The sequence below is a fragment of the Phoxinus phoxinus genome, assembly GCF_949152265.1.
Source record: "Phoxinus phoxinus genome assembly, chromosome: 17".
NCBI classification, from domain to species: domain Eukaryota; kingdom Metazoa; phylum Chordata; class Actinopteri; order Cypriniformes; family Leuciscidae; genus Phoxinus; species Phoxinus phoxinus.
This window is the reverse complement of record NC_136892.1, coordinates 9,766,936-9,794,902: the sequence shown is the minus strand read 5'-3', so window position 1 is coordinate 9,794,902 and position 27,967 is coordinate 9,766,936. Positions and strand designations below refer to the sequence as shown.

The 27,967-nt window shown below is 39.1% G+C and overlaps 3 protein-coding genes across 17 annotated transcripts in view; 1 reads left to right on the top strand and 2 right to left on the bottom strand.

The window, feature by feature from the left end:
- The window catches only part of klf8 (Kruppel like factor 8), a 64,940-nt gene extending 63,160 nt beyond the window's left edge, over nucleotides 1–1,780 (bottom strand). Inside the window, exons 1-2 of one of the 3 annotated variants that reach the window (XM_079585548.1) lie at nucleotides 1,287–1,780; nucleotides 5–126 (exon numbers count right to left, since the gene is read on the bottom strand). Coding sequence is in view for 1 of the 3 variants with exons in the window: in XM_079585544.1 (XP_079441670.1) it covers nucleotides 5–200 (196 nt within the window). In the remaining 2 variants the exon portion in view is untranslated. Of the gene's footprint in view, nucleotides 1–4; nucleotides 466–1,286 lie in introns of those variants that run through there. The other 2 variants (XM_079585547.1, XM_079585544.1) reach the window with 2 other exon arrangements.
- On the top strand, nucleotides 6–10,274 carry rbm41 (RNA binding motif protein 41; the record flags this gene model as incomplete). 8 transcript variants are annotated; one of them, XM_079585552.1, is made up of 8 exons in its annotated part: nucleotides 6–130; nucleotides 2,720–2,872; nucleotides 3,504–3,620; nucleotides 3,719–3,920; nucleotides 4,044–4,248; nucleotides 4,332–4,816; nucleotides 5,429–5,576; nucleotides 9,563–10,274. In XM_079585552.1, 7 exons carry the CDS (start codon nucleotides 2,865–2,867, stop codon nucleotides 9,742–9,744), a joined length of 1,347 nt encoding a protein of 448 aa, XP_079441678.1. In that variant the 3' UTR covers nucleotides 9,745–10,274. The 8 variants fall into 8 exon arrangements, with proteins under 8 accessions (XP_079441678.1, XP_079441681.1, XP_079441676.1 ...); XM_079585555.1 differs by lacking the exons at nucleotides 6–130; nucleotides 9,563–10,274 and adding exons at nucleotides 1,086–1,181; nucleotides 5,870–9,551; XM_079585550.1 differs by lacking the exon at nucleotides 6–130 and adding an exon at nucleotides 1,088–1,181.
- A 99-nt stretch (nucleotides 10,275–10,373) lies between these two features.
- Nucleotides 10,374–26,327, bottom strand: cldn2 (claudin 2). Of its 6 annotated transcripts, XM_079585560.1 has the most exons (4): nucleotides 26,151–26,229; nucleotides 25,618–25,697; nucleotides 13,385–13,427; nucleotides 10,374–12,480 (listed from the first exon to the last, which is right to left on the bottom strand). In XM_079585560.1, the coding sequence occupies exon 4, from the start codon at nucleotides 12,423–12,425 to the stop codon at nucleotides 11,610–11,612; it is 816 nt and encodes a 271-aa protein (XP_079441686.1). In that variant the 5' UTR covers nucleotides 12,426–12,480; nucleotides 13,385–13,427; nucleotides 25,618–25,697; nucleotides 26,151–26,229; the 3' UTR covers nucleotides 10,374–11,609. The 6 variants fall into 6 exon arrangements, with proteins under 6 accessions (XP_079441686.1, XP_079441684.1, XP_079441685.1 ...); XM_079585558.1 differs by lacking the exons at nucleotides 13,385–13,427; nucleotides 25,618–25,697 and adding an exon at nucleotides 13,207–13,347 and having other exon boundaries at nucleotides 26,151–26,327; XM_079585559.1 differs by lacking the exon at nucleotides 25,618–25,697 and having other exon boundaries at nucleotides 13,207–13,427; nucleotides 26,151–26,241.
- Between the last annotated feature and the right edge of the window lie 1,640 nt (nucleotides 26,328–27,967).

Sequence of the window (27,967 nt, the reverse complement as noted above, 5' to 3'; positions counted from 1 at the left end):
TTACCAGTTATGAAGTGTGCACTGCAGACAGTCTCGCCTCCTTTCGGACCATCCGAACCCCAATCTGCCCTTCTTATGGCTTGAAGCCATAACCTCCGCCGGTTTTTGGCAAACGCATGCTTCCCCCTAGGTATGTTAAACATCAGGCACCCAGCACTGGCTCTGTTGGTACAATTAACCACGCAGCAACTCCTTGGCATTTTGACTTACAGACACTCCGCTACTAACCTACAACACGAGAGGTCTCTTCTTTCTGCCTCTTGGCTGCGTGCGCAAGCAGTGATGACGTCGCCGAGAAATCCATGTATAGACCCCTTCAATGTTTGTAAACATTCGAATGGTCGGTTAGGTGCGCGCGCAGCAAGGGGTCAGAAAAATGGCGCGGCTAATAGACCGGCATATTGTGTCAACTTATGCGCTGTCTTTGCCACCACAGGAACGGGAACAGTACCATAACAAACTTGTTTTAGTTAATGGCGATTGTCTGCCTGATCCCGATCTGGGTAGACAACGTCAGCAAGTGGCCAGATATTCACTGGCCCGCCATATACAGCTATCTGGTGGACAAGCCGAGTGTTTACACGCGAGAAAAACTAAGAGCCTACAAATCGCTAGACGCTTAAAAAAAGACGCTTATAATTATGTAGTCTGTCTGTGGTCATGTCCAGACGGTTTTATATAGCGATATAGGCGATGACGTCAACCGTGAAGGGGTCTATAGGCTATACTGTTCAACCGGGTACTTATTTGGTCTATTCTGGTTTTAAATCAGCATAAAATATTTTAAATAAAGAAGAAAACATAGCAACAAATGTGATACAAAAAAAACAAAGCCAAAAAAACTTAAGGGTCATCACTAAAACATTCCTATAGTGTCTGAAAAACCTGTCAGTTGTGTTTTTTGTTTTTGTTTTTTTTCTTCGTTTGAATACCATATGATTTAAAAATATATATATTGTTTAGTATTGATTAAGGGCTTCTATATAGCCTAATAGAATGTTAGGCTATCACTCAAACTTTTACCTTTTACGTTGGTTTTAACCACATTCCCCACAATCCTCTTCACTTACACTCACTTCCTATAGAAACAGGAAGTTCTTGTACTATGGGAAACATGAAGCGATACGGAGCAAAGCCTCTTATACTGTCTATGAGCAAATCACTTTACAAGGTGTTTAAACGTACGTACGGGTTCTGTATGCTGATTACACCTGTTATCACCTGCTAACTTCTTCACATGTTAAAAAAGAAAGAAAGAAAAAAAGAGAGTAAGAAATCTTGCTTACGGGTTGCGGGTTTGGTGTCGGGTCAAATATAGTCGGCACTCTCCCTTCCTTCAATAAGAGTTTACTTGCATATCCTGCATTAAACTGTGACAGGTTCACAAAAGAGTCCGGACTGAAATGCGCTGAACAGATCGTTAATGTCGGACTGTAACGATCGGGAATGTCGGTAAAGAGAAACTTCAGCCATTCGTTTCTGATGTTGGGATCTTTTGGGAGGCTGTGCAGAGACGCGGGCTCGATCCTACAGCCGGGAATAGCACAACGTTTGACAGATTTCCCCCACATCTAGATCCACACAAATAACAGCGGGTTCTTCTTTTCTTTTCTTTTTTTTTAAATAAACAATATTAATCTCCTTGTGGTTTCACCATGGGCGGGCCATTAGTGTGGGCGATCATATGTTAAGTGCTCATGGCTGTGACGTCAGTACCACGACGGGTTCTTAGTGAGTGAGGGGTCAGTTGCATAAGCATAAAAATAATAAAAAGTTGCATAAACATAGCTATGTGAAGTCAGTGTCTAGTATGCAGTAGCAGTTAGTCAGTGGGACAGTCTTAATTGTTGTTATCAAATTAGACCTATCTATGTTTTTATGTTACTGACACAAGTTATGAGCCTTGGAAAAAAAAAAGATTTATGCAAGCAGAGATTTATTTTTGCAGCTAAAGCTATATGTTCTCTATTCAAAAAGATGTTTAGCAAACCATATGTCTTTTCCTATTTGTCAAGGTTTATTTTTCTCTCAATAATTTTAATAGGAGAAATGTTTGGCTGTTATATATCATTACAAATAAGATGTTTATTTCATTTTTAAGATATTGCACACGTTTTTTCCATGCTACGCACTTTCTATCCAGGTTTAACCAAGACAAGGATGTCTGTTAGCCTAATTTTGTTTATTGCAACCAGAAACTACCTCATATTTTCTGGCATTGTCAGTATACAAAAACAAACAAACATGTAAATCAAATTTATAAATGGCAAATTGTTGAGCAATTTTCTTTTACTGTATAAACATGTAATATTTGTTTTTGTTTTTAATTATGAAAAAAGTTTGTAAAACAAGGCATGCATTAATAATCTTGTGATTATAAATGTTTAGTTTCATATTCATCACAGTAATCCAGCAATCAGAAACCTCTTTCTTTGGTGTGCTAGGAACTAGAAAATGATAGTATAAGTATAAGAGTAGGCTATAAACTTATACTAATATATCGCCACTGACAATATATACTAATATATATATATATATATATATATATATATATATATATATATATATATATATACATATATATACACATATACATAAATAAAACATAATTTTTTGCTATTTAAATTAAATTGGTTTATGAATATTGGCTTTGATATGATCAATATACGTCCAAATTTAATTGAAGTTGATACTACATAACTGTTCTGCATCCCGTTAGGTCTACTCTTGACACAGATGTGCGTATTTGCAGAGCAAGAATGAGATTTGCTCGACTGGTCCTTTGATTTAAACTACATTTCCCATGATCCTTTCAACCGACGTTTCATTTCTGTTGAAACAGGAAGTGTGATTCTGGTGTAAACATGAAGCGGTAAGCGAAAGGCTATTTTTTTTATGTTTTCAAGTTTATTGGGTCTAAAACGTGACCGCATTATGATAAATATTCCCAGAGCCATATTAAATATGAGCAGAGTTATCTTGTATTGATAAAGCAAGCTACATTACTAGCTGATTGCTACATTTGTGAAGGGTTAATGATGAGAAAACACGCGTATATCTGTTGGATGGTGGCTAAGTGTGCCGTTTTCTGAGACAGGAAATAAACGTACGTTATCTAAAACTCATAACACACACTCTCTCTCTCTCTCTATATATATATATATATATATATATATATATAGAATATCTCAAGCATCTTTAATATTTAAAAATTAATAAAAAAAAAAAAAAGCTGAATAATTTTCAGCTTTCTTCCTCATGAACGCAGGATTAAATAAAAGAAAAACGAATACAAAAAAAAAATAGATATTATAATAAAAATATTCTACTTGCACATCATGATAGTGTTATCATGTACTGTCTTTATTTTATGCTGGTTTAAAAAACAAGAATAATTAGATTTGCACACAAAAAAATAAGGATGCATTTGTGGAGGGTAGAGTTTAAAGTAATTGTATTTGAGGTGAAAAACAGTTGACAGAAATGTGTTTTGTGATTTTCAGGGTTACACGTCATGCCTGTGAGGATGTGCCCATCCCTGAAGAACAGGAGACCGAGGGCCAGAGACAACTACACAATCTGCTGCTGCAGCAACTGGATACAGATGTAAACATTGAGCGGTCAGTTTCTCATAACTAAGCATGGCTTTATAATTTATTTTAATTTGGTACAAACACATAATACATGAAATATTTCCTCAAACACGTCATTGTTGTAGGTGTGTCGCTAAGAAGAAATGCTTTGCTCCAGCAGCAGTATACAGGCCTTTTGGGGAACAGGCAGCCGGTGTGAGGAGTCTGTCCCAGTTCCAGGCTTTGCAGGACGGGGATCAGGAACTGGCCGCTCTAAGAGAGTTGGGTCTTACAGAAGCTGAAATAGAGCTGTGGAGATGCAGGGACCAGCCGGAGAGCTCTTGGAAGGTCGTTTTTCAGTTTTTACATTACGTGGATTCTAAACCGAATGATTTTGAACTGTAAGGAGCGTGAGAAATGTAAAGGCGCTAGGTCTCTCAATGCAATGTCACCCAATTCACTATTTTACAGGACAGAGGGGTTTGTGTGGCACCAGAGGCAAGGAATATGCGCCTACAGGCCATCCGGGATAAAATGGTGGCACATGCAGAGCTGCTGGCCCGACCTCAGCGTTTCTCGAGCAGTCGGCCGCTTTCCCGTAGGGAGATGGAGATCGAAAAGGCTCTTTTCCACGGCAGTGACCGCTGCAGCTTCCTCACTGCCCTTTACCATCGAGGTTAGAGAATTTAGTAATACTTAATAGCACATGTAGGCAGGAGCTTTTTTTGTTTTAATCTTAGCTGTCTTTTCTATTCACAGAAGAAGAGTCACTCGTCAGCCAGCAGGGGGCGACATCTGCCATCACAATGGACCATTTCTATAAAGACTTTCTTGAAGGCCAGAACAAAAATGTTGCTAGTACTTCAGAGTTTTTTCCTCAACCGAACAATGTCACTAATATCCAAGGTAAAACTTCAAGCTCTAAAACTGACCAATCAACTCGCGCGGTCTGTGATTCCAGCCCATCCAAAGACCAACACGTATCCCAGGATTCAAGCCCTGTAACAGACACTGTCCTCCAACCACAGTCTTATGAAAAAAGAGTTAAAACTATGAAAATGACAGTTAGTCAGTCCATTGGCTCACTGAGTGCAGCTTTTGTCCAAGGGCATGATGGGCCCGTTACAGTAAGTGGAAGGATAGAGGACATTTCAGATGAAGAGATCAAGAAAAATCGTGAGACAGAAGAGGATATACGGAATATTCCCAGATTTAAGAACTACCAGAGAGGAAATCCATCCAACGTAAGTGTGGATAATAGCAACACACCTGCTTTAGAAATGTCACAAAATGTTTACGAAAGAAATATTGAGTGAGTAAGAAATCTTTATTAAACCATTTAAAGGTTGTGCTGTATTATATATTATATTATATTCAAATGTTTGGGGTTGGTAAGATTTAAAAAAATGTTTTTGGACAAAATCTCGCCAAGGATGCATTTATTTGATCAAAAATACAGTAAAACAGTATTATTGTGAAATGTTATTACAATTTAAAATAACCGTTTTCTATTTTAATATTAATTCAAATATAAATTATTCCAGTGATGCAAAGCTGAATTTTCAGCATCATTACTCCTGTCTTCAGTGGCACATGATCCTCCAGAAATCATTCTAATATGCTGATTTGATTTATGCTTAATTTTTTATGGAAACCTTGATGCAAAAAAACCCCTCAGCATTTATTTGAAATAGAAATCTTTTTAACAATGTAAAAAGTCTCCACTGCCACATTTGATCAATTTAACGCATCCTTGCTGACTAAAAGTATTATTTTTTTTTTTTTTTTGATGGTAGTGTATACAAAGATGTTTCTATACATCCGAGTACATTTGTGTGTCTCTCTTGTGTGCGTAGGTCCTGTGTGTGAAGAACATGAGTCCACGGGCAACCGTGGCTCAGCTGGTTTCTCTTTTTTCAAGGTTTCAGAAGGACGACAAACAGCCCATTCTGTACCGCCTGCTGACTGGCCGACTCAAGGGCCAGGCTTTCATTACGCTCTCTGGTAAGAGAAAGACTCCATTGTGCTATATTATTTCTTATAACAAACAACCATACAGGCTTAAAGGTGCAGTATGTAATATAGACTAGAACTCGACCGATTGATCAGCTTTGCCGATTAATAGACACTGATAACTGATTGCTGGAACCAATGGTTATCTGCAAAAATTCATAGTGATAGTTTTTCCAGGTTGCGTCCGTTACTGGAGCGACTGAGAAGGGTCTGCTGTCATTATACAGTACGAGAGCGACATCTAGAGGCGAAATAAAATATCACTGGTGCCTTTTGTTTTGTAGTTTGTTTTGACACGTGAGGCTGCGCGATGCACAGAGAGGGACATTTCCAATGCGGATTTAAAACAGACAATGAAACGGTATATACAGTACACTACAGTACATGTTTTCTTATCATTATAAAGTAATTAATTTGTTGAGGACACTAACATTAGCAGTACCTCGAGCGTCTGACCCAAATGTTTAATGTCACGGTTGTTACCATCTATTTGCATTAGTTTATGTCTGGCTGATTGCTTTTATTCATTTGTAATGCAGCGAAGTTGAATATTTTAAGCTTGTCATGAGAAAGCAAACTTAATCGTCATGCAGCCGACAGAAACTTATAAACGAATCAGATCTCAGCATTCGATTTCAGTTTCGACCCACCTTTTTTATCGTCACTGTAATACATATTTTGATTAGATAATCAAGTGTACTAAAATAGAGGCAAATAAAGTATACATATGTCTAATTTCAATGCTATGGCCTTTGTGTAGATATTTAAAGATGGCCGTCTGTAAGCGTGACTGTTTGGATTTCTATGAAATGGTAACGCATTACAACAAAAGTCAATTTGTAACAATAACTAAGGTTAATAAAAGTATTGCACATTGTTAATTATATTTTAAAGTTGTATCTCTTAAAGGTACAATATGTAGGATTTTTGCAGTAAAATATCCAAAAACCAACCACTAGGCCAATGTTATATATTTTGTTTAGTTGATTACTTAGAATATCCCAAATGTTTCCAACTATTTGTAAATCGTGAGAAAATTGCGATTTTAACCAAGGAAACGGGGCGTGTGAGCAGGGGTGAGGGAGTCGCCAGTCAATGCGCATATCCGCATTACCCTCGGTTTCCGCTCGTACTGCCATAGTAACCATGGTGACAGACGTGGACAACTGGGTTATGCCTAGCAGGACGCTCACGCTGTTGTTGTTTTGTTCAAACATTATGGACCATGGCAAGCAGACTTTGAGACAAAAAGAAGACTAAAACGAAGATCCACATCTTTCGAGATGCCGAGAGCTCCGCGACTAACTTCGACTTGACAAACGCAAATGTTGCATGTACTTTATTAGACAAGTGAGCAAATGTACATACAACTAATCAATGTTATTTGGTTCAACATGATGAAATGTTAGAATATGATCTGTATGTTATTTTAATGTTGATCTAGCTTACTGCTAGTCTCATATAGCCAACAAGCAACCTAACTAACATTTAGCATTTTGACATTTCTTAAAGGAACACTCCGACTTTTTGGGACTTTAGCCTATTCACCTTATCCCCCTGAGTTAGATAAGTCCATACATACCAGCTAGCATAGGTTGCAGCTAGCATACTAATCCAAATAAGTGTCTTTGTGCTAAGCTAGGCTAGCGGTGGGTGCGTCAAACAGACTTATAGCACGCACGGAGATGAAAAAGGTATGTATGGACTTATCTAACTCTGGGGGATAAGGTGAATAGGCTAAAGTCCCAAAAAGTCGGAGTGTTCCTTTAACATTCAACACACTCAAATGCCGTTTAGTGTGATAGTGTAACTGTTATAACTGTTAGAGCAAATGAAACAGCGATGCGTTACCTCACAAGTTTAATTTGTTTAATAAACTTATCTGTGTAAGTATTAATTCAGCACTTGCGTGTAGTTCGGTTGAATGAAATGTCCATATTCCTTTATATCCGCGGGACTCGCGTTGCGTGTGGCGCTGGTATAGGCTACGTCTCTCATTAGCAATCGCGCCCTGCTTCATACCACAGTCATGTTAAAAACATCAATGTATTCACTCATCCATAAAAGATCCATCAGCTTGATGACAAGATCCATAATTCCACTTAATGCTTTGCGTCATCAATATACGCCTTTGTTATTGTAAGAGGTTAGCGACCCCTGGCGGTGAAAAATCCTACATATTGTACCTTTAACATTAGTTAATGCACCATGAGCTAACATGAATGATCAAGGTATAATTAAAGGGGTCATGCCATGGTTTATTTTATTTTATTATTATGTTCCCTTAGGTGCAATTATAGTATTACTATAGTTTTTTTTACAAAAAACGTTTAAAATGTAGTGATTTATGACCTTTTCCCACCCTGTTTCTCATCCTCTGATTCAAACAGTCTGTTTTGGGGGTGTTTCCCCTTTAAGAGTTCAGTGTTAACGCCCACTGTTATGATTGGCTAACATCAGTGCCTATGCATCAATTATTAACGCCCCCAGCCAGAACATTTGCGGATTCGGCGCAACTGTTTAGTAGCGGGTGATGCATGCGAAGCGATGGCTCTTGCAATGATAAAACCTTATATGTTTGAGCCGGAATCAGAGGAAAATGAACCATCACCACAACAACGAAGACTGGATCAGCCCGTGTCCACATGGAAAGTGAAACTATTTTGAATTAATAAAAAAATTGTAACCCGAGACACTTGAAAACGGATTATTGTTGCATAATTATGCTAACAGTTTAACATTATTTAACTAATTTCAATGAAATGATAGGGTGTACTACGGACGGAAATGCATGCACAGGCCATCTTTGAAGATGCAGCATTGATAAGGCAACATTTAAATTTTCTATCACATGTAGGCCTACTAGAAAGGCGACATATTTTCAAGATTCTCTTATACAAATGTGTTTATATTAGCCATGATAAAAAGTAAGTTTGCGTCGTCGTTGTTGAGCCCAGAATAGTCGGCACGGACTTATCTTTGAGCAACAGTTTTCTGGCAAAGGCAGCATCATATTGGGATTTTTTTCTCAAAACAGTCATCCTTAAAATGTATAGAACAAACGCTTAAACTAACACTGCCGTGACTGGGACGTCCGCAAAAAATAAAGTGCATCCATTTTTCCCTGACGTCTGGATCTTTCGGCAGCGTATTCAAATATGTTGTTTGTCCACAGCCAGGAACAGCACATCTGCGTGGCATCGTAATTTTCCTGTACACGGAGTCAGACCCACTCGCTGTCCGTCGACTGAACACTTGTGAGGCGCGCTGCGCGCGGGGCGACAACGGTACGAAATCGTGTAGTTGCCTTGCGCTTAAAGCGTAGTTATCTTGTGCTGGAGGCGGTCATATGCAAACGCTGGTACGTCACTTCGCACCGTGACGTCACTTCTTACCATGGATCCAGAACGAGCTGTATTTAGAGCTTGATTAAATAAATGATTCGTTTATAATGGGGAGGACGTCTTAAGCTATGAAACTTGCAGGACGTTTTAATGGTACAAAGACCTCTTATATACCAAAAGATCAAGGCAAATTTGGTTTCTCATGTCATGACCCCTTTAATATATTCATATTTTTTAGATTTAAAAAGTTCAGTACATTTTCATGGTTCAGTACTGTTTTACATTTTTGTAATAAAGTTCAGCACTATTTTATGTCTTCTGTTTGTTTTCATTTGGAATCAATTTTAAAAATGATCAGTTGATTAATCGGTTATCAGCCAGTGCGGTCCAACCTCGTTAACGGTATCAGTAAAATCCACTATCGGTCGACCTCTAAATAATGTTGACAGCTAGTGGTTGAAATGAGAAGAAATTCATACAGGTTTGAAACAACTTGATGACAGAATTTACATTTTTAGGTGAACCATCCCTTTAATGCTGAACTTCATATAACGCATCTGGGCACATAAGTATACAGTTGCTGGTACAGTATGCTATGTAACATCTGGATTAACTGCCTTCTGTGTTTTACAGATGTCAAAAGCGCCCAAGCTGCTCTAGACTTGTTAAATGGCTACAAGCTGCTTGAAAAGCCTCTGATCATTGAGTTTGGCAGAGAGAGAAATAAAGAGACGGACGGATCCTCTGTAGATCCCAACACCCCTTTTTCTTCAATACAAAAAGATGAACAGTCCTGCAACGAGAAACCCGCCTAAATGTATTTAAGTGGCTTTTTCATCCTGTTTTTGTAAATAATAAATTGTATATGCTGTTTATTTGGAAATAAGGTCACATTGTGAATCTCTTAAATTAAATCCCAAAACAAACGTCTCGAAGTATAATTGTAATTCTTTTGTTGACCAGCAGATGCCACTCTTTCTCCATTACTAAAATCACCATAAACACAAAATGAACAGTTTCCAGCAGTCTCCAACAGTCACCAGCAGAAGCAGAGTGACACTATCTAGATACTGCTATCTGCTGTTGCTATGTGTAGATGTTTTACTTTTGCTTCTGTAAAATATATGCAAGGTTGTGCTCGCAGTCAATGAACCCTGCAAGTACAGGACTCACCAAAAGAACCAATTACATTTCAGTGCCATGTTTGCTATGCTATCTTTCCCACATAGTTACACATTAAAATGGAGTTAAAATCAATGCACTCGAGTTTCAGTTGGAGTGATTTTACTGTAAATCACTTGTTTATATGATAGCATCACGTAGCATTAATGTAACACACAGGCTTCAGTAGTATACTGTTTTGTACGTGTCTAAGGACATATTTGGGTAGGTAATGAAACAAAAATAACCCCTTCTTTCATTTGAAGAACAACAAATAGTTCAGTAATACTACAAAATACATTTTTATTTAAAAAAAATTAATTAATCACAATGCAAGACCATTTAAATTGAACAACTAAAGGGAAAATGACGACCACTTACAGGACCCAAGATATATATTTCTTTCACACAAATATGTAATTTTAACCTGAGTCTTGATGCTGAATTAAAAATGATTTTGTATCAAGAATTTCTAATATTCTACCCTGAGAAAATCATAGCCTCTGGTTTTCACTCTTTTAAATGCCAAATTTGATCATCCTTGTGCGAGGGACCTCTGTCCCAAAACGTAAAAGAAAGCTATTTTCATCTATTAAAAAGTCAAAAATATAAATGTGTAAAATATTATTTGGAATTTAATTTAATTTTTACTATTATGTTACACTATTACATTACATATCCACTCAATAGTAATGTACAGTAAAGGTTCATTTCTGAATGATTTGTTTATTATTTTAATATTTTTAACATTTATTTATTTTAATAAAAATAAAACCGTTTTTCTCTAAACTCTTACAGAGACTTGAGACCTGGAGATCCCAGGACCCCAGTTTGAAAACTCCTGCCCACTTTTATTTGACTTAAAACTCAGACTACAAAGTATACCAGTCTTCCTTTCACATTTTATTCTAAAATTCTCTCGTAGTTTCTAGGAGAAGAGGAACATATTGTTTTTGAGCTGCTAGCCTCTCTGGCCTAGAGTCTGGAGCCAAAGACTAACAAACAACCCAAAACTTTATTTACAAAGTGAATATGATCATTTAGAGCTCAAAGTGAGTGCATATAGATTAGTGAACATTACTGTCATATTAAAATATTCAAACAAACTGTGTAAAACAGTCAATGTTGCAAAAAACATATGACTACAAAAACATTTTGTATGTTTAAGTGCACTTATGATCCAGTGCTTTATAAAAGAGGGCAGCAGAAAAGTCATTCAAAAGTCGGATATTAGCTCTGCATGTTAGCATATGATCCTGTCGATTCATATTGAAAATCATCTTTTTATTTTGTGTTTTTGAACCTCCAAACAAAGAACAGCAATGTCCATGTGAGACGTGAAACCAAAAAGCACCTCATATTGTGTTCAATCAAATTCTCAGGGAATGTGTCCGCTCTGTTTGCGCCTTAATCCAACAATCCAACCTATTATAAGAGTCTTTTGATGGTTCAAGTATTAATCACTTTAGGGCTTTTAGGAGAAACGGTACAAAATGACTGCACAGATTAGCTCAAATCCTCAAACGTAGCCGGTGACGTCATACCCGGCTGCTGTGTTCTGCCGAGCCGATTTCCTGGGATCCTGGGCGGCCGTATTGGAGTGAGTACTAGTGCTTGTATGGCTGTTAAGGGTCTGGTTCTTGTTGGTAAAGTTAGGGTTAGTGGTGGAATGTAGAGCAACTGGATGGTAAGGCATGGAAAGGGGCTGTCCGCGCGGGACGGTGCGGTCAGGGTAGGGGTAATGGCGTCTGGTTCCCCTACTACCGTCTAAATCATCACAACAGGATGCACTCAACACCCCTCCACCAAGCATGGACAAGAGCGAAGAAGCCAAACCCACATACAGGCAGTCGCCAATCTCAAACTTAAGCCCGGCTGGCATGTTCTGCATGTAGAAGGTTTGCACCACCTCATGGGTCTTCCAAGACACGGGGATCAACGCCAAAAGCCCTGCCAGGAGAAACAGGGAACCACCTGCCCCAGCCACCTTGGTCTTGACCGAAGAGCCGTCCATGCAGACGGTGCACTGCATGCCGATGGTGGACACGGCACAGGCCATGACTGAGAAGATGGACGAGATGACCATCATGGCTCTGGCTGTTTGTAGATCAGTGGAGAGTCCCAGAAGGGTGTTGTAGGTCTCACACTGGAAGGCTCCAGTGCTCTGGTACACACACTCCATCCACAGACCTTTCATGCTGACCACCGCCGTCACGATGTTGGGGCCAACGTGTGCGGACGTCTCCCAATATGGCAGAAGAGTGGCTACCAGGGTCCCAAGCATGCCAAAAAGGCCAAAAAAGAAACCCATCAACTCCAGCGCTGCTATCGCCATGTCTCCCACTGGATGAACGTGTTCTCCAAAAGTCAGACACACTTCCGCTTGATCACTGTAAATGAAAACAAACTCACTTTAGCTTTTTAATTTAACTGTAGTGTCAATATTACATTTAAAGTTAGTCCATTTAAAATGTATAAAATTTAAACATCATTAAATGTTTGTCCCTTCTTATATTTTGTATGAGGATGATCAACTTTTGCTATCAAACAGAATTAACAGATTACGGAAATCTTTTGTTCATCAGTCTGTAAAATTAATAAATCAGAATTGGGGATCCAAGTAAGCCTCAGGGTTCTGAAAAATAGAAAGGACTGAATCAATGCACTGCAGCCAGTTATGTATTTACATACTTGTGTTGTATTTGTTTTAAATGGCGTTTATTGTATTGCGTTTCGTTACTTGATGTGGATGTGTAAACGGGTATGAGACAGTAAACGCTGTGGGATGGGAAAACATTTTTGGAAGGCAATTCCATTAATAAAGTGAAATCGAATTTAATTTAATTACAAATGTGTCATTTCAAGTATATTTCTACATGACATACAAGTTCCAATGCTTGTCTGAACATTCATCAGTACACTTTTCAATTTCAAAGACAACAGAAGTAATTAAGAAATCACATATAAAGTTGTACATAAGCCCTACTTTAAAAAGCACTCTTAAATTGCAAACACATTACATTCAATACACATTTAAGTAGCCTATATTCTTTTATTATTTCCATATCAAGTACTCTTTTTGAAAGTATGCTAAAGTGTAATGTGAATGTACTTACACTACATATGTTAACGGGTGAGATGTTTCCAGTGGTTTATAATACACTCATGTGTGGATGTGTTCCCACAGTCCTTCTATTTGTGATCTCTGTTGTGCTGTCGATATTAGAAGCTGCCCCTGGTCATGTACACAGGCACCTCTGGAAAAGATAAGTTAAATATTTACTCGTTACTCACCCCAAAACTGACCTTTTCTGCTTGCATCCCAAAAACAAGGCCACTGTGGAAAAGGACAATGTCAATCCTAGCATGTTAGCATGGATTTCACTCAAATGTTATCAGATGTTTTGCATTATATATAATTATATATATGCTTTATTTTTTAACAAAATCACACAAACAAGAGTGCTGGACCGCAGTAAATCATAATATTAGGATGACCAGATGTCCCTATTTTCTGGGGACAGTCCTGCTTTTTGGTGTCTTGTCTCATGAACTTTCCCAGTTTTTCATAACACCCCTGCCAATTCACAGCAAAAAAAAAAAAAAAAGCTAAATAAATTAAGTTTGTGAAAATTATAATAAGAAATACAATTATAAAATGTTCAAAATATATATTTGTTAAAGGCACAGTGTTTGTTAAAGGAATACTATGCAGCTTTCCGTTTTTGTCAAACAGCGACCCCTAGTGTCGCTGTGGAATACTTGCACTGTCGTAAGAAGCGTCGGGCATGGAACAGGCACAGATAGACTCCGAAGATATTGACCAGGTGTTTCACGATTTCATACAAATATTAGGCTACTGCATAGTCTACTGAACTACTGATGATGGTAATAGGATAATAATATGTTTATGTCAAGTGTTCGACTACTTTATAATAGGGGTGTAACGGTACATGTATTCGTACCGGACCGTTTCGGTACAGGACTTTCGGTACGATGCACATGTGCACCGAATGCAATCTTTCACATATTAGGCTAGTTTTCTGTGTGGAACATACATCAATTCCGAGTTTCCACACGAACATATTAAGTGTCGGAAGTCTCCGCGTTGCACTGATTAAATCTGATTAATCGTTTTTGTGATTCAAATACATGTAAAATATTACCATAACATCTGTCTTCCTGTGTGCGGAAATTTGTTTATGTTGCTATGACAACGAAACACGTGCAAGCGCGCCTGTGTTAAGAGCGCTGATGCGCTCATCTGTGGACATTTCCGAATGCCTTTCTGTTAAAAGCGGGCTTTCCACACAAACAAACGTACATGTGTCATTAGTATGAGAATTTTTTTTTTGATTTTAACTCTCGGGTCGGGCTCGGACATAAATATCGCATAAATAAAGATCACCACATACACGGCACGCTCGCTTTAGCCCAGCCTCTCGCTAGCTAGCGTCATGGCCAATATTGGTTTGAGAGTATTTTATTTAGTGGAGAACTTTGCAGCAGTATTTTATTTCTTATTCTTTTTTTTTTTATATATATATATCTTTTTTATGTATTTGCCTAACGTTATATTTTATTAAAAAGTGTGTTTAAAAAAGTGTAAACAAATTGTTTAAAAAAAAGTTTATAATAAACAACCAGCAGTTTAATGTTTTGCATTTCTTTCCCTTACTGTACCGAAAATTAACCGAACCGTGACTTTAAAACCGAGGTACGTACCGAACCGTGATTTTTGCGTACCGTTACACCCCTACTTTATAATAATAAAGTAGCCTACCGCGTTTTACGTTTTTACATGATTGCAGCTAAATCACAAGTAATTAGCCTATAGAATAGGCCTGCTATATAATTTCAATTTCTGCTTTTTGATTGTAATGTAAACATTACAAAATGCCAGATGACTTCAATAAAGTTAAATGTACGTCGCATTATTTCATAACATTGACAGTTATGATGTCATTAGACATGATTATTGCAATTTATCATAATAGTTAGCAAATTGTGCTCGTTTACATTATTTACAACCTCTAGGTGTATTTATGTCCTGATAATTATATGAGATATTGACAACTGTTCTCATGATAATCGCAGGAATCAACGTCAACAGCGTCGTCTGATATAATGGATGAATGAACAGCATCGTAAAAAAAATTACATACTAGTACAAGCAAGCACAACAACAAACAACATAGAACGCAAACAAGTTTACAAATAAGAGATTTATTTACTAGTCCATCAACAAGATCGCCAGGTCAGCATCGCTGTTGCATCCAGTGCTGCTTTTTAGCTCGCGCCAACGGGTGAAAGCCTGACCGAGTGGGACTCTTGTCCGGTTTCTCACGCGGTCAGATTCTCTTTTCCTTTTCCTAGTCTCTTCCGACCGCGTTTTCTTTGCTTTTTCCATTGTCGAGTATCACGTATGAAATGCGCGCAAGTGTCTTCATGCTTCATATGTTGTTAATGTGTGTGACGTCGTTGCCGTAAAGCGTGATTCTCGCGAGATTTGTCGGGGGCGCTCCTCTCAAACTTGCATTGCTGGTTTTTCCAGCGGGGTCCCCCCCAAGCTTTACTACCAGGATGATTCGCCCTACTATGAGTTTGTTTACCACTGAAATTTCTTTGTAAGCTGTTATATTAAGGTGCACTTTCTACATAGTGTGCCTTTAAAGGCACTAGATATTGCTTATTCAAATGAATACCAAAGGCGAGTGTCAACTTTACCTCCACAGCCGATGGTAAGCAATTCCTCTAGACTCGGGCAGAAATTCATGGATGTTCATGGATGAGATAATGTATTAATTTTAATCAACGTTACGAAGAGCGATGGCGAGAGCCTGGGATATTTTATGTTGCTGTTTTATTATGCTTGTATCCCGCTGCCGCTCCTTTTGTTTTGTTCTTTATGTTTATTTTACGATTAGGCCGTGTGTCCACCAAAGCGTTTTTTCACGCGGCTGGCTTTATTTTTCAATTGTTTTCAATGGGAGCGCCAGCTGGCTAAAAACGCTTTGGTGGACACACGGCCTTAAAGTTATGTTTAACGTCCGTCTCCTTCTTCCCTGAACTTTGTTACACAATGTTACTTTAATTTCCTATTATCACTGTGAAGGTGCTTTGAAACAATCTATAGCTATTGTTAAAAGCTCTATATAAATGAAGGTGACTTGACTTACAGTTAAGTTTAGTCAGTTAAATTCACGTTAATATTTCATTATATGCGCATGCGTGTGCTGCGACCGGCAGTTAGAGTGAGTGAAAGTTTGGCGTGGAAGTTTGGAGCCCTAGTGTTTGTGTTTCCTTTTTTATTTATTTTGGTAAAGTTCTTATGGGTCCACTCTGTTGTGCTTATATACAATGGACATTATAACCTTTTCTGCCCTCTGGACGCTCTTCTTTGGACTAATTATCTCCGACTTTGTCAACGGAGCTGTTAGCCATGGAAGGCTACAGTACACCAGAACCACACTGCTGCAACTGAACTGTGGGATAACGTGCGTGACAGACATCTCGCCACAACTGCCTGATTTTATCCTAAAAGACCCAGGGGGGAAAACAGCGGCAACGAAGAGGAAGCGAGGCAAGCGGGGAGGCGTCAGGCAACACTTCCGAAAACTGCGGCTTTCTCCTATTCCTCTACCCTCCATGATCCTCGGGAACGTACAGTCCCTGAGGAGCAAAATGGATGAGCTCCAGGGAAACGTCAGCTTTCTGAAGGACTTCAGGGATTGTTGTGTCCTGGCTTTCACAGAGACCTGGCTGACGGAGAATGATCAGGACACCGACTTGTCAATTGATGGATTCGGGGCACCTTACCGACTTGACCGAGAGGGAGAGGTAACGGGGAAATCTCAAGGTGGCGGGGTATGTTTATATTGCAACAAACGATACTGCACTTCTGTGACTGTAAGAGAACGTATCTGTACACCAGATGTCAAACTGTTATCAGTATCACTACAACCTTTTTACCTACCCCGTGAATTTACACAACTTTTTATAACAACAGTCTACATTCACCTAACGGCGAACGCTGCGTCAGCTTCTAACACCATCTTTGAAGCCGTGCAGAAAATGCAATCACTCTCATCCGAGGCGCCAAATTTCATACTGGGCGATTTTAACCATGTATGTCTCAAGAAAACACTGACAAACTTTTACCAGTATGTCTCCTGTCCTACCAGACGGGATAAAACCCTGGACCTCTGCTATGGATCTATAAAGGACGCTTACAAATCACTGCCATTACCACTGCTGGGTTCAGCAGACCATAACTGTGTGCATTTTCTGCCAACATATAAAACTGTCCTAAAAAGACAGAAAGCTCAAACTAGAGTAATTAAAGACTGTACTGATGAATCTGTAATATGCTTGCAAGATTGCTTTGATTGCACAGACTGGGAAATGTTTAAACAGTCTTGTGGAGATTACATAAATGAGTGGACTGATGTGACATGCTCATATATTGCTTTTTGTTGAGACATGATTGTTCCATGCAAGCGGGTGAAAATTTATCCCAACAACAAACCATGGATAACTAAAACTGTTAAAGGACAAGTTCGGTATTTTACACTTAAAGCCCTGTTTTCAGATAGTTTCTGATGAAATAGAACGGCTAAGATTGAAATTTGGACACATGCTGCTGGCCCGAGAATTTTCGGTTTCTGTGGTAGCACCCCCCCACCTCCTCAATGGCTGCATAGGTGCACTGGAAATATCCTTCCTAAAACGCATTAAACTTTCGTTTACAAAGAGGTGAAACTCACCAAGTGGTCAGGGGTGTTCACTGATATGCTCACACAAAAATCGCTGCAAAAGATGCTTTCCAACAGAGTTGGACAAAAACTACGATAAAACCAGTTGGAAAGCATCTTTTGCAGCGATTTTTGTGTGAGCATATCAGTGAACACCCCTGACCACTCAGTGAGTTTCACATCTTTGTAAACGAAAGTTTAATGCGTTTTAGGAAGGATTATTCCTGTGCACCTATGCAGCCATTGTGGAAGTGGGGGGGAAAGCAAAATAAAACGAAAATTCTCGGGACAGCAGCATGTGTCCAAATTTTTCACTTAACCGTTCTATTTCATCAGAAACGATCTGAAAACAGGGCTTTAAGCATAAAATATGGAACTTGTCCTTTAAGGATAGATTACAGAAAAAAAGTCTGGTGCCATTGCTGAACTAATAGCACAAAAGGATCTAAAAGTAGGAATTCTCAAGGCAAAACGAGACTATAAATCTGGAAAACAAGATGGCAACAAACAACCTTGGATCAGCCTGAGACAGTATGAAAACCATAGCAGGCCTCCAGAATCTAAAGAGCAGCAGCCCTGGATAGTTTCAGCTCAGGTACTGAGCTGGCCAATGCTCTTAACCAATTTTACAATTGTTTTAATACTTTTGATTTTAGCAATGAGACACTTCTTATCGGCTCACAGACCCCCAGAGGGTGTGACATCTTCACGCTTTAAAAATCACTGATCACAAGATCAGCCTCTCTCTTGCTTCCTGCTCTTTCTCTCGTGGTCCTTCCTGAGAAGTCCTAATGTGAAGATAATGCTGAAGTAGAAGTCCCCCAAGGACCCGCAAGCTTGTGCCAGGCTTCGGCCTTGTCTTTCCATTCACCAAAGATCCTCTGACTCCCACTGGTTCTCTCTCATCAAGACAACATCAACCAAGATCAATTGGAGCCTCAACAAATTGCATCAGGACAGTTTCATTCAAATGGGCGAGACATGCAAGTATCGAACTTAGTCTCAATATTTGATACATTAAGTACCCTTACCCCTTTTAAAGAAGGGCGTGTTAGAACTAAACTGATGGTTTGCTCAAGGCTGTCGATCTGCTGATAATTCAAACATTGCAATAACTTCTTGCTTTCCTGTATTCTGCATTCAGCTCTCTTTCCCTTGGTAAACTGTATGCATATGAATGTGTATGTTAGAGTAGTTTAAATGTTTAGTCTAGTTAATAAAGTCTTGTTCATATCACACGTAAAGTTGTCCGTGTCTCAAGCTCATATCTGGAGTCACTAATCATATCGATTTTGGCAAGTTGCTCTTAGTAGTACTAAGTAAGAAAGACATTTCCCATGCCCCGGAAATGTACATTTCTATTAATCAATTAATAACCAATATTAAGGGTTCACAGGATGAACTAAGTAATTGGTTGTAATGTTAATGTAGCTACATCAAGTTAATCTGATTAACTGATCCAAATATTCATAATCAGTTATAACAAGTTATTATTTATTATTAATATATCATAGAGCTAATTTGCTACACAGATGACTCAGTAATTGTTAGCCTGCTCCAAGACAATGAAACCGGTCATGGTCCAGTCATCAATGACTTTGTTGAATGGTGTGAGGCATCTCACGTTCAACTAAATGTAGCCAAAAAAAAGGACATGCTAATTGGTTTTAGGGGAAAAAATTCAAACACAAGAAATGACATCAATCAAAGGTCAAACTGTTAAATGTGTGCAATCGTATAAATACCTGGGTATGATAATAGACTCAAAGCTCACATTTGAAACTAACTGTGAAGTTAAAAAAGGGCATCAGCGCCTGTTCTTTTTGAGGAAACGGAGTCACTTTCACATTGAAAAATCCATCATGACCCTCTTTTACCACGAAATCAGTTTTATCATTTGCGCTAGCAGGATGGTTTGGGAACCTCTCTTTGAAAAATAAAAACTAACTTAACCAAATAGTAAAGTTGTCTAGCAGGCTGATTGGTGAGCCACAGCTCAATGTGAAGACCTTGTACACAAAACAGTTACAGTGCATAACTGGTTCAATCTTAAACGACAGTTCCCATCAATTGCACACAGAGTTTCAACTTCTACCCTCTGGGCGTAGGTTTATAATCCCTAGGTGTAGAACAAAAGCTATCTTTTTTGTCTATCTAAATCTTAGCTATACTTGGCACAGGTTTTATTTATTCTATTATTATTGATTTGATAAATGTATTTAACTTATTCTGGACCGGTAAGAACATTTTTATTTATAACTTACATTTTTTTATTTTTAAATTTTTTGTCATTTCCTAATTGTTATTGTCTTAAGTTGAATGATGTGTGATATGTGCTCCTTTGTTTTTCCATATGTGTGTATGAGGACTCTACTGCAAACAAAATCTACCTCCGGGTATAAATAAATGGTAAATGGTAAATGAACTGCATTTATATAGCGCTTTCACAGACCCAATGGCCACCAAAGCGCTTTACATGTTGCCTCACATTCACCCATTCATACACCGACGTAAATAAATAAAGTAATTTGAACTTGTAAATCAAGAAAACGTCTTGGTTACTAACGTAACCTCGGTTCCCTGAGATGAGAGAACGAGTATTGCGTAAGTCTAGCTTACGCTATGGGACAACTCCTTTTCTCGAGAATATTGAAGCAAACTTTTTAAAACGCAGTGTAGGTGCACAGCAGACACAGATGAGCGACTAGCGCGGTCATTGACTGTGCTGCGGCAACTGCATGAACCTATGGCGAGGCGGCTCAGGCGCACAGACCAATCAGTGCGCTTCGCGCCCAGGCGCATCAGAGGTATTCAGCAAAGGTATTCAGGTTTAATCGACTGAAGCAATCCTCTGATCAAAGCACAGAAGCACGGTTACGCAATACTCGTTCCCTCATCTCAGGGAACCGAGGTTACGTTAGTAACTGAGACGTTCCCTTGCGAGAGGTCTCTCGTATTGCGTAAGTCTAGCTTACGTTATGGAATTGGAAACCCCCTTCAAAATGCTGTGCGTGCTTAAAACTTCGCTCCATACTATAGCCCAGGGCAGGGTGCCTGAGGCTCATAAAAGAGTAAAGTCCTAATAGAAGCCGGTAAATGATTAACTCCATATAGGGATCCAAGGTATATATGTATATATATATGGAACCATAGTTCAAGTTTAACCAGGACCAGATACTTATCCGGCCCTATGGCTTAGGGGGAATGTGCTTAACACATTTTATATAGAAAGAAATTTTATATATTTATTTATATCGCTTGCAAAGTGGGGACTTCCAGGTTATAAAACCTCATAAATGTGAACGGCGAGGCCCAGCCGGCCGCCGCACAGATATCCTCAATAGGTATTCCACTTGACCAAGCCCATGACGAGGCCATACCTCTCGTGGAATGAGCTCTGACGCCTAAAGGGCAATGAAGGCCCTTAGACTCATAAGCCAGCGCGATAGCGTCCACTATCCAGTGCAATAATCTCTGCTTGTGATGGCTAGCCCTTTGGTGAGGCCGCCAAAGCATACAAAGAGCTGTTCCGACTGTCTGAGTGAGGTAGATCGCTCCAGATAAGCTCTGAGAGCCCTGACGGCCCAGAGTAAGTTTGCGTCTCTTTCGTCCTCTGGCGAGGGCAGAGCTGCTAGCGAAAAAGGTCGCGGAGGGTTCAGCCTCCTTGCCCCTTTAAAGAAGCGCACGACCAGGTCGTTTCCTCCTAGTGATTGCCCGGCCACAAGAGCGTGAGATGCTGTTATGGCCGCCACACTTTGAGCGTAGAGGTGGTACGACTCGCGTCCAAGAGTTCTTGCAAGAAGGGGAGTACACTTGGTACACAACATCCTCTGAAATCTCTTGAGAGGCGCGCAAGCGCCTGCTCTGAAAGATGCCGCTAGGCGTTGAATTGTGAGTGCGTGCTCTGACGTAAGGTGCACCCTCATTTGTTTAGAGTCTATCACTGTTCCCAGGAAAGAAATTATCTGGCTGGGAGACAGTGTGCTCTTGGCAGTATTGATCCTGAGACCCAAATCAGCGCAAGGATTTGTTTGGTTGTCGGCATTCTGAACGGGCGCATAAGCGTGTTCAGGTGTTTGAGGTCTAGGATGGGCCTGAGGCCGCCATCCTTTTTTGGAACGAGGAAGTAGCGACTGTAAAAGCCCGACTCGCTTTGTGAAAGAGGGACTGGTTCGACAGCTCCCTTTTCTAACAGTTTTGACACTTCGGGGGATGTGAGCCACATCTCTTCTCACTGTCGGCTCGACCACGGCTGAAAAGCGCGGAAGTCTGCGAGCAAACTGTAGCGAGAAGCCTCGTTTTATTATATTCAACACCCATTCTGATATTCCTGGGATGGCCTCCCAGGCCTTGGCCCGCATAGCTAAGGGTTGGATAAAGACTGGGGGCGGGTCACTCTGTGACAGGGACCCGGCCGCCCCGCCTTCTTGTATTTGTACTGCTGTGTGAACAGCGCTTATGTTCATGGGCGCGTGCTTTACAGCGGGCACACCTCTCATCACATCTTCAGCACAAGCTGGAGGAAGAACTGATACTGTGGGAAGATTTTCTGTGTGTAGGGGTGCACACTTAATAGTGGGCACACAACCTACATTTATTACATCTCCTGCACAAGCTGGGGGGAGAACTGATACTGTGGTGACAGTGTTTATGTGTAAGTAGGGATGTCACGATACCAAAATTCCAGTAGTCGGTACCGATACCATTAAAAATGTACGGTTCTCGGTACAAATTTCGGTACCACAGCAAAATCTGTTGGAACTATTTTTCTATTTTATTTAACTATTTGAAAAAAATATTAAATTCAAATCAATGACTTTATTATTTATGACGGTAATCATAAATAATACATATAAGCATTGAAGGCTACATGCTGTTTTTTTATTGCTTATAGTGAAAAATAAGCAACCTTCTATGCACACATTATATAGTAGTAGTAATAGTATTTTTAATACATGTAGACGTAGCTAAATCTACTGTACAGTAGCGTAATATAATTATTTTTGTAAATTTCTTCAAGTTAAACCAAACTTTTTTGACAGGTTGCCGTGAAGACTTTTGAGTTTCTGTGTGTGTAACGTTATGATATGACGATAGTTTTTCTCAAATGAAACCATAAAATGCTTATGAACTGACTCGTGGGCTGAATGAAATCTGGGGCCAGACCGCTTCATGATAGAGACACGGCCACCCAGTTGTTTTTATGCTTGTGTGCTATTGGCACAGTGCTTGTGTGCAGGGGTGCATACTTAATAGTGGGCACACAGCCTACATCAGGCTCCAGCGTGAGCCAGAGGGGGAAACTGTTAGAAAGCGCTCTTTCTCCGTTAGAGTCGCTGTTGGAACAGTGTATGTTTGCAAGGGAGCGTACATTACAGTGGACTCAAACCTGCATTAAAATACCTCCAGCTTGAGCTAGAGTATTCACTACGCCTTGTACGCCAGAGATGGCACATTAACATGACTAAACTGGCCATGCTTCGTCCAATCGCACTTATGCTGGGCTTAGATGGGGTCAAAGTTTTGCACAAAGTTGAGACAGTTCTTGACGCGCAAAACGGACTAAAGTGTTCATAGAAATTTCACCTGCTACCAGAGCCGGGATTCTTAGATTCTACCACTGAATGACGTAAGACAGTTAGCTCACGTTTCGTAGAAACTCACTCACAGGGTCTGTCTGGGTCAAGCAGAGAGCTCGAAAGGGCTCTGCATGACGTGCGAAACGGAGTCGCGAGGGCGGGGTAGCTCTCTTAAACATAAAGAGAGCTAGCCGCGAGCGCAAGCGGCGAACATCGCTCGTGTCCGTCCTCTCTGGCATCCTTTGTGTGCGCGCTATTTGCACGGCTCAAGCAAAGGGAGAGGAAGAGCGGGAAACGCGGGGCCGGTAAAAATTAAGTTTTAGTCGCTTAACAACGGTAAATGGAAACGGCGTCATTTCGCAATCGTTTTTTATTGACATTTAGAAAATATCGCAAAAGTTTTGCGCAAATCTGTAATAGAAACACAGCTAATGATTAGTTTTCTGTCGCTAAAAGTATCCAAAAAGTTGCTCGCCTGTCTAATAAAATGCATTATATATTAAAGCGTCTTTAGTGTTTCTATGGTTACTAAGGAAGTAAAACCGGAAATCAAGTGTAGTGCGGATGTGATGTCATTGATAGATGATGCAATGACACGGGCCGTTACACTGGTAAAAATAGCTGATTTGTCTGGATGTAACCATTGCTGGGAAAATGTAAGGGCACAAGTCAAAATATGTAACATTATTTTAGTGGTTTTGGGATATTTTTATCTAAATATCGTACGTATTAGGTGCGTCCCAATTTGCGTTCTCATGCACTATTTTATGCCGTTTTGTTCACAGTACACACTACAAATGTCAACAAAAAAAAAAGTTCTTTAAATACTCAGATGATGCACTTATTTAAACTGAAGAAGGAAAAAAAACTAAAGCATACGTCCCAACTTGCATACTGTCTGTCCTAAATAGTACTTAAAATTAGAATTAGTGTGTCCCAAATCATAGTATGTTGAAAAGAGTATTCCAAAGATACCCGATTGGATTACTTTTTCCGGTTAGAATCTGAGGCGCAGATCTATGCACACTCTAACTGTGTCTCATTTCGAAGGCTGCGGTCGCTTTTGTCGGCCGCATACATCAGGCTGCTTCATTTCAGTAACCTGACCACTACATTTCAAGTATACTTCTAGGTCAAATTTTCCATATGGATTTTTTTTCCGTAGTGCAGATCCGTACACACTCTATGGTTAATATTGCCCACAACCCATTGCACGTTGGACAAAAATTGGATTAGAACAACAAACATGAGTAAAACGTGTTAAAAAAAAATCTACAAACATGACGGATGTGCGAGACCGACGGTTAAGTAGAGAGGTTTAGATAAAGGGGTTTGAATGATTAATAATCAGCATATAACCTGACGAAAAGTTATTAAATATTATCCACATTATATCTGCAACAGCATTGTGAACTTTTGAAAAGATTGGTCATTAACTTTTAAACGCACAAATTACAAACACATGAGAGTCTCCGCATGAAAGACCCACAACTGGCAGATAAACTTGCTACTACATTTCTCTCCGAAACGGTAGGAAATTAAATTAAATTGAATGTTGATTTTAACTGACTGTTGACTGACAGGACAGTTTAAACTGTGACAGGATGCACGGACCTAGAGTAGTCCGTTGAAGACATGCACATGACGAAGTAGTAGCCTAAATATGCCAAAGCTTGCCTACTCTTCTGCTACACACTCAAAAGTGTACTTTTTCTTCACAAAAACAGTACATACTTTTAGTACATTGTATTGCGAATTAGGACGCAGCAGAAGTGTGGAATGTTGGACACATTGCACGACATCAAGTCACAGCTTTCACTACGAAGTAACCCTATAAAGGTCATACACTACGTTACACGCTTGAGTAGGCCTACATTGCTTTTGCTATTACTATTTTTCCTAGTATGATTTTTGGTTAATTGCATTAAAACCATGCAGCTAGGATCATGCAGTTCGCAAACAATTTAATAATAAAATAGTATGGAACCAACCACACACTATACAAAAAAAAAAAGAAGCTGTTCCCGTTTTTATTTATAATTAATTTTGCGATTTCAATGTGATTTTGCTGAACGAAATGTCTCCATTTCAGAAATATCATCCATCACAACAGCACGACTGCTAGTCAGTGTGGATCTTGCTTTTATTCTATACTACACTTCATTAAACAATAAGTTAATATTGAGTAACTTACATTGTACAATATTGTCAGTTATGTCGTCTATTTTTCTCAGCCAAAGGAGATCCGAGGAGCACAACTGAATCACGGCGTTGCTAAATGAATTAGTGAACGAATCGGTTTAGAATGAATGATTCAATTTTATTACCGTATAATACACACATAAAAAGACTTGGCGCCACCTACTGGTGACCAATCATATTAAATGACTGGAACTAGCTACCTAACTGTAGCCTATAAACTTGTAACAAAATACTTGTTTTAGCTTGCAAAACAGAAAGTGTGATATATTTAAACAAGTTAAAACTCCATAGTATATTTTAATAAATTAGTACATAATATATTCTCTTGAGCCAAACGATTACACTGTTATCGGTGTATAGACAAAATAGTTTAAATAACATCACTAATTTGCGACATGGCAAGCACAAAGTGAAAAAAACAAGTTTGAGACATTATGCTGTCTGTTGTGCTATAAATAAATAAAACATTTGGATTTAATAGACAACAAACAATTATAAAATAAAATATACTTAAGCGTAGCCTACCTGTATAATTATGTCAAATAGGATGTACCATTGCTAATGTCACAGAGCTCTCTCTCTCTCTCTCTCTCTGTCTGTCTCTGTGTGTGTGTGTGTGTGTGTGTGTGTGTGTGTGTGTGTGTGTGTGTGTGTGTGTGTGTGTGTGTGTGTGTGTGTGTGTGTGTGTGTGTGTGTGTGTGTGTGTACATGTTGTACACAGTTTGAACCGGTTTCAACTGACCCCCTGACTAATTCTCAGTTAAATCACCTCACTGTAATGAGATTATACCAATAATCCAGCCTCTTACTTGGAGGGTCAATCACAAACCAGAAAAAACAATAGGAGCTCGTGACAGGGCATTTTTGCCCATTTATGCCACTAAATTATTGTCTTCACTTTATACCTTTCTGGTACTGCACTGAATAATAAAATAAAATATACAATAAAATACTATAGGGTCACATAATTCGTTGGGTAACATAATTCGGCATAACACCTCAAATCTTCACTGGTTCACAATGAGGTCTCTCAGGAGTGAGATGTATACGGTGTCCAAAGTCTGGCCCGGCTAAGACACATTTTTTGAAACCTTAACCCATTTTCTTACAACATGAAAGACAAAGCCAAATCTTCAAACTACATTCACAAAACCCCTTTCTTTTCAGGCAAAATCAAACAATCGGCTCAAAACCATTTCACCTAAGGGTGCCCCAATCAGGATTTTTGGGGCTGATAACCGATTACCAATCACTGGAAGAAGTATTTTCCAATACAGTCACCAAGACGATCACAAAGAAAAATAGGTCAATAATACTATTCTTAACAACTATGTATTTTAAGTAGGCCCCTACCTATTTAAAAAGATTAAGAGATGAGGAAGTATCATGAATTGACAACTCTTTATTTATGGACTACTTGTACAACTACTTCCGCGTTCTATTGCATATCGGGAGTTTCCGGTTAGAGTGTTCAGTGCACCTCCATACATGAGAATGCAGATTAGCCTATCACTACGTTTTATGGATGCAAATTGATTAAAACAATGAATAATGATCTCTGTATTAATTATCTAATTATCTTGATCTGCTGAAATGTTCCTATTAATATTTCTTTCCAACTGTTCATTCTGAATAATAAATATAGGCTAAATGTATTTATCCACTAAACTGCAGCAGTCCTATATGTCTTCTCATTAACAGCGTTTTTCTCTTAGCCTACTTATATTTTATACCTGTTCAGTTTATATTTTATAATGAATTAGACTAATAAAAAGGATTGCTTGTGTGCACTGGTGCTTTATTCCAGTCTTTTTGAAATAGTTGAATGAATGAATGAATGCTCGCGAGGAGCCTGTAACGATGTTAAATAGACTAGGCTATTTAATTAATCTTCCAACAGTAACGCACACAGCGTAGAGGAGAATGACAGTCAACTTCTTTGAATATTAATTAAGCATTTTGGGCATGAACATGTAAAGAATGATTAAAATATTTAATCCAAATAAATAAATGTTTGTGGTTCGTACTGGTGTTATTCATCTGTTTTTCACCAAGCGGAAACCTCCCTGTCTCTCTCTTGAAACCAACACGGAAGTGAATTAAACGGCAATTCATCGACTGGCCGCTTGAGGCTGGCTGCAAAAGTGAGTCAAATCTGTATCTCCCCCATGTTAAAATGCCCAACTTTACAGCAGAAAAAAACAGGTTTACAGCCTGGTTCTCTACGTGGCTTTGGTCTATACAGCTAATTTTGCCCTTCATGAAACCTGTGAGGGGGGTGATTTTTTTTATAACTCATCCGTTTAGTTGATTAATATTTAAAGTTCTGCAAAATTAAGGGT

Coding starts and splice junctions, on each gene's coding strand:
- cldn2 (XM_079585558.1), bottom strand. CDS start 12,425: ATGGCGATAGCAGCGCTGGAGTTGATGGGTTTCTTTTTTGGCCTTTTT.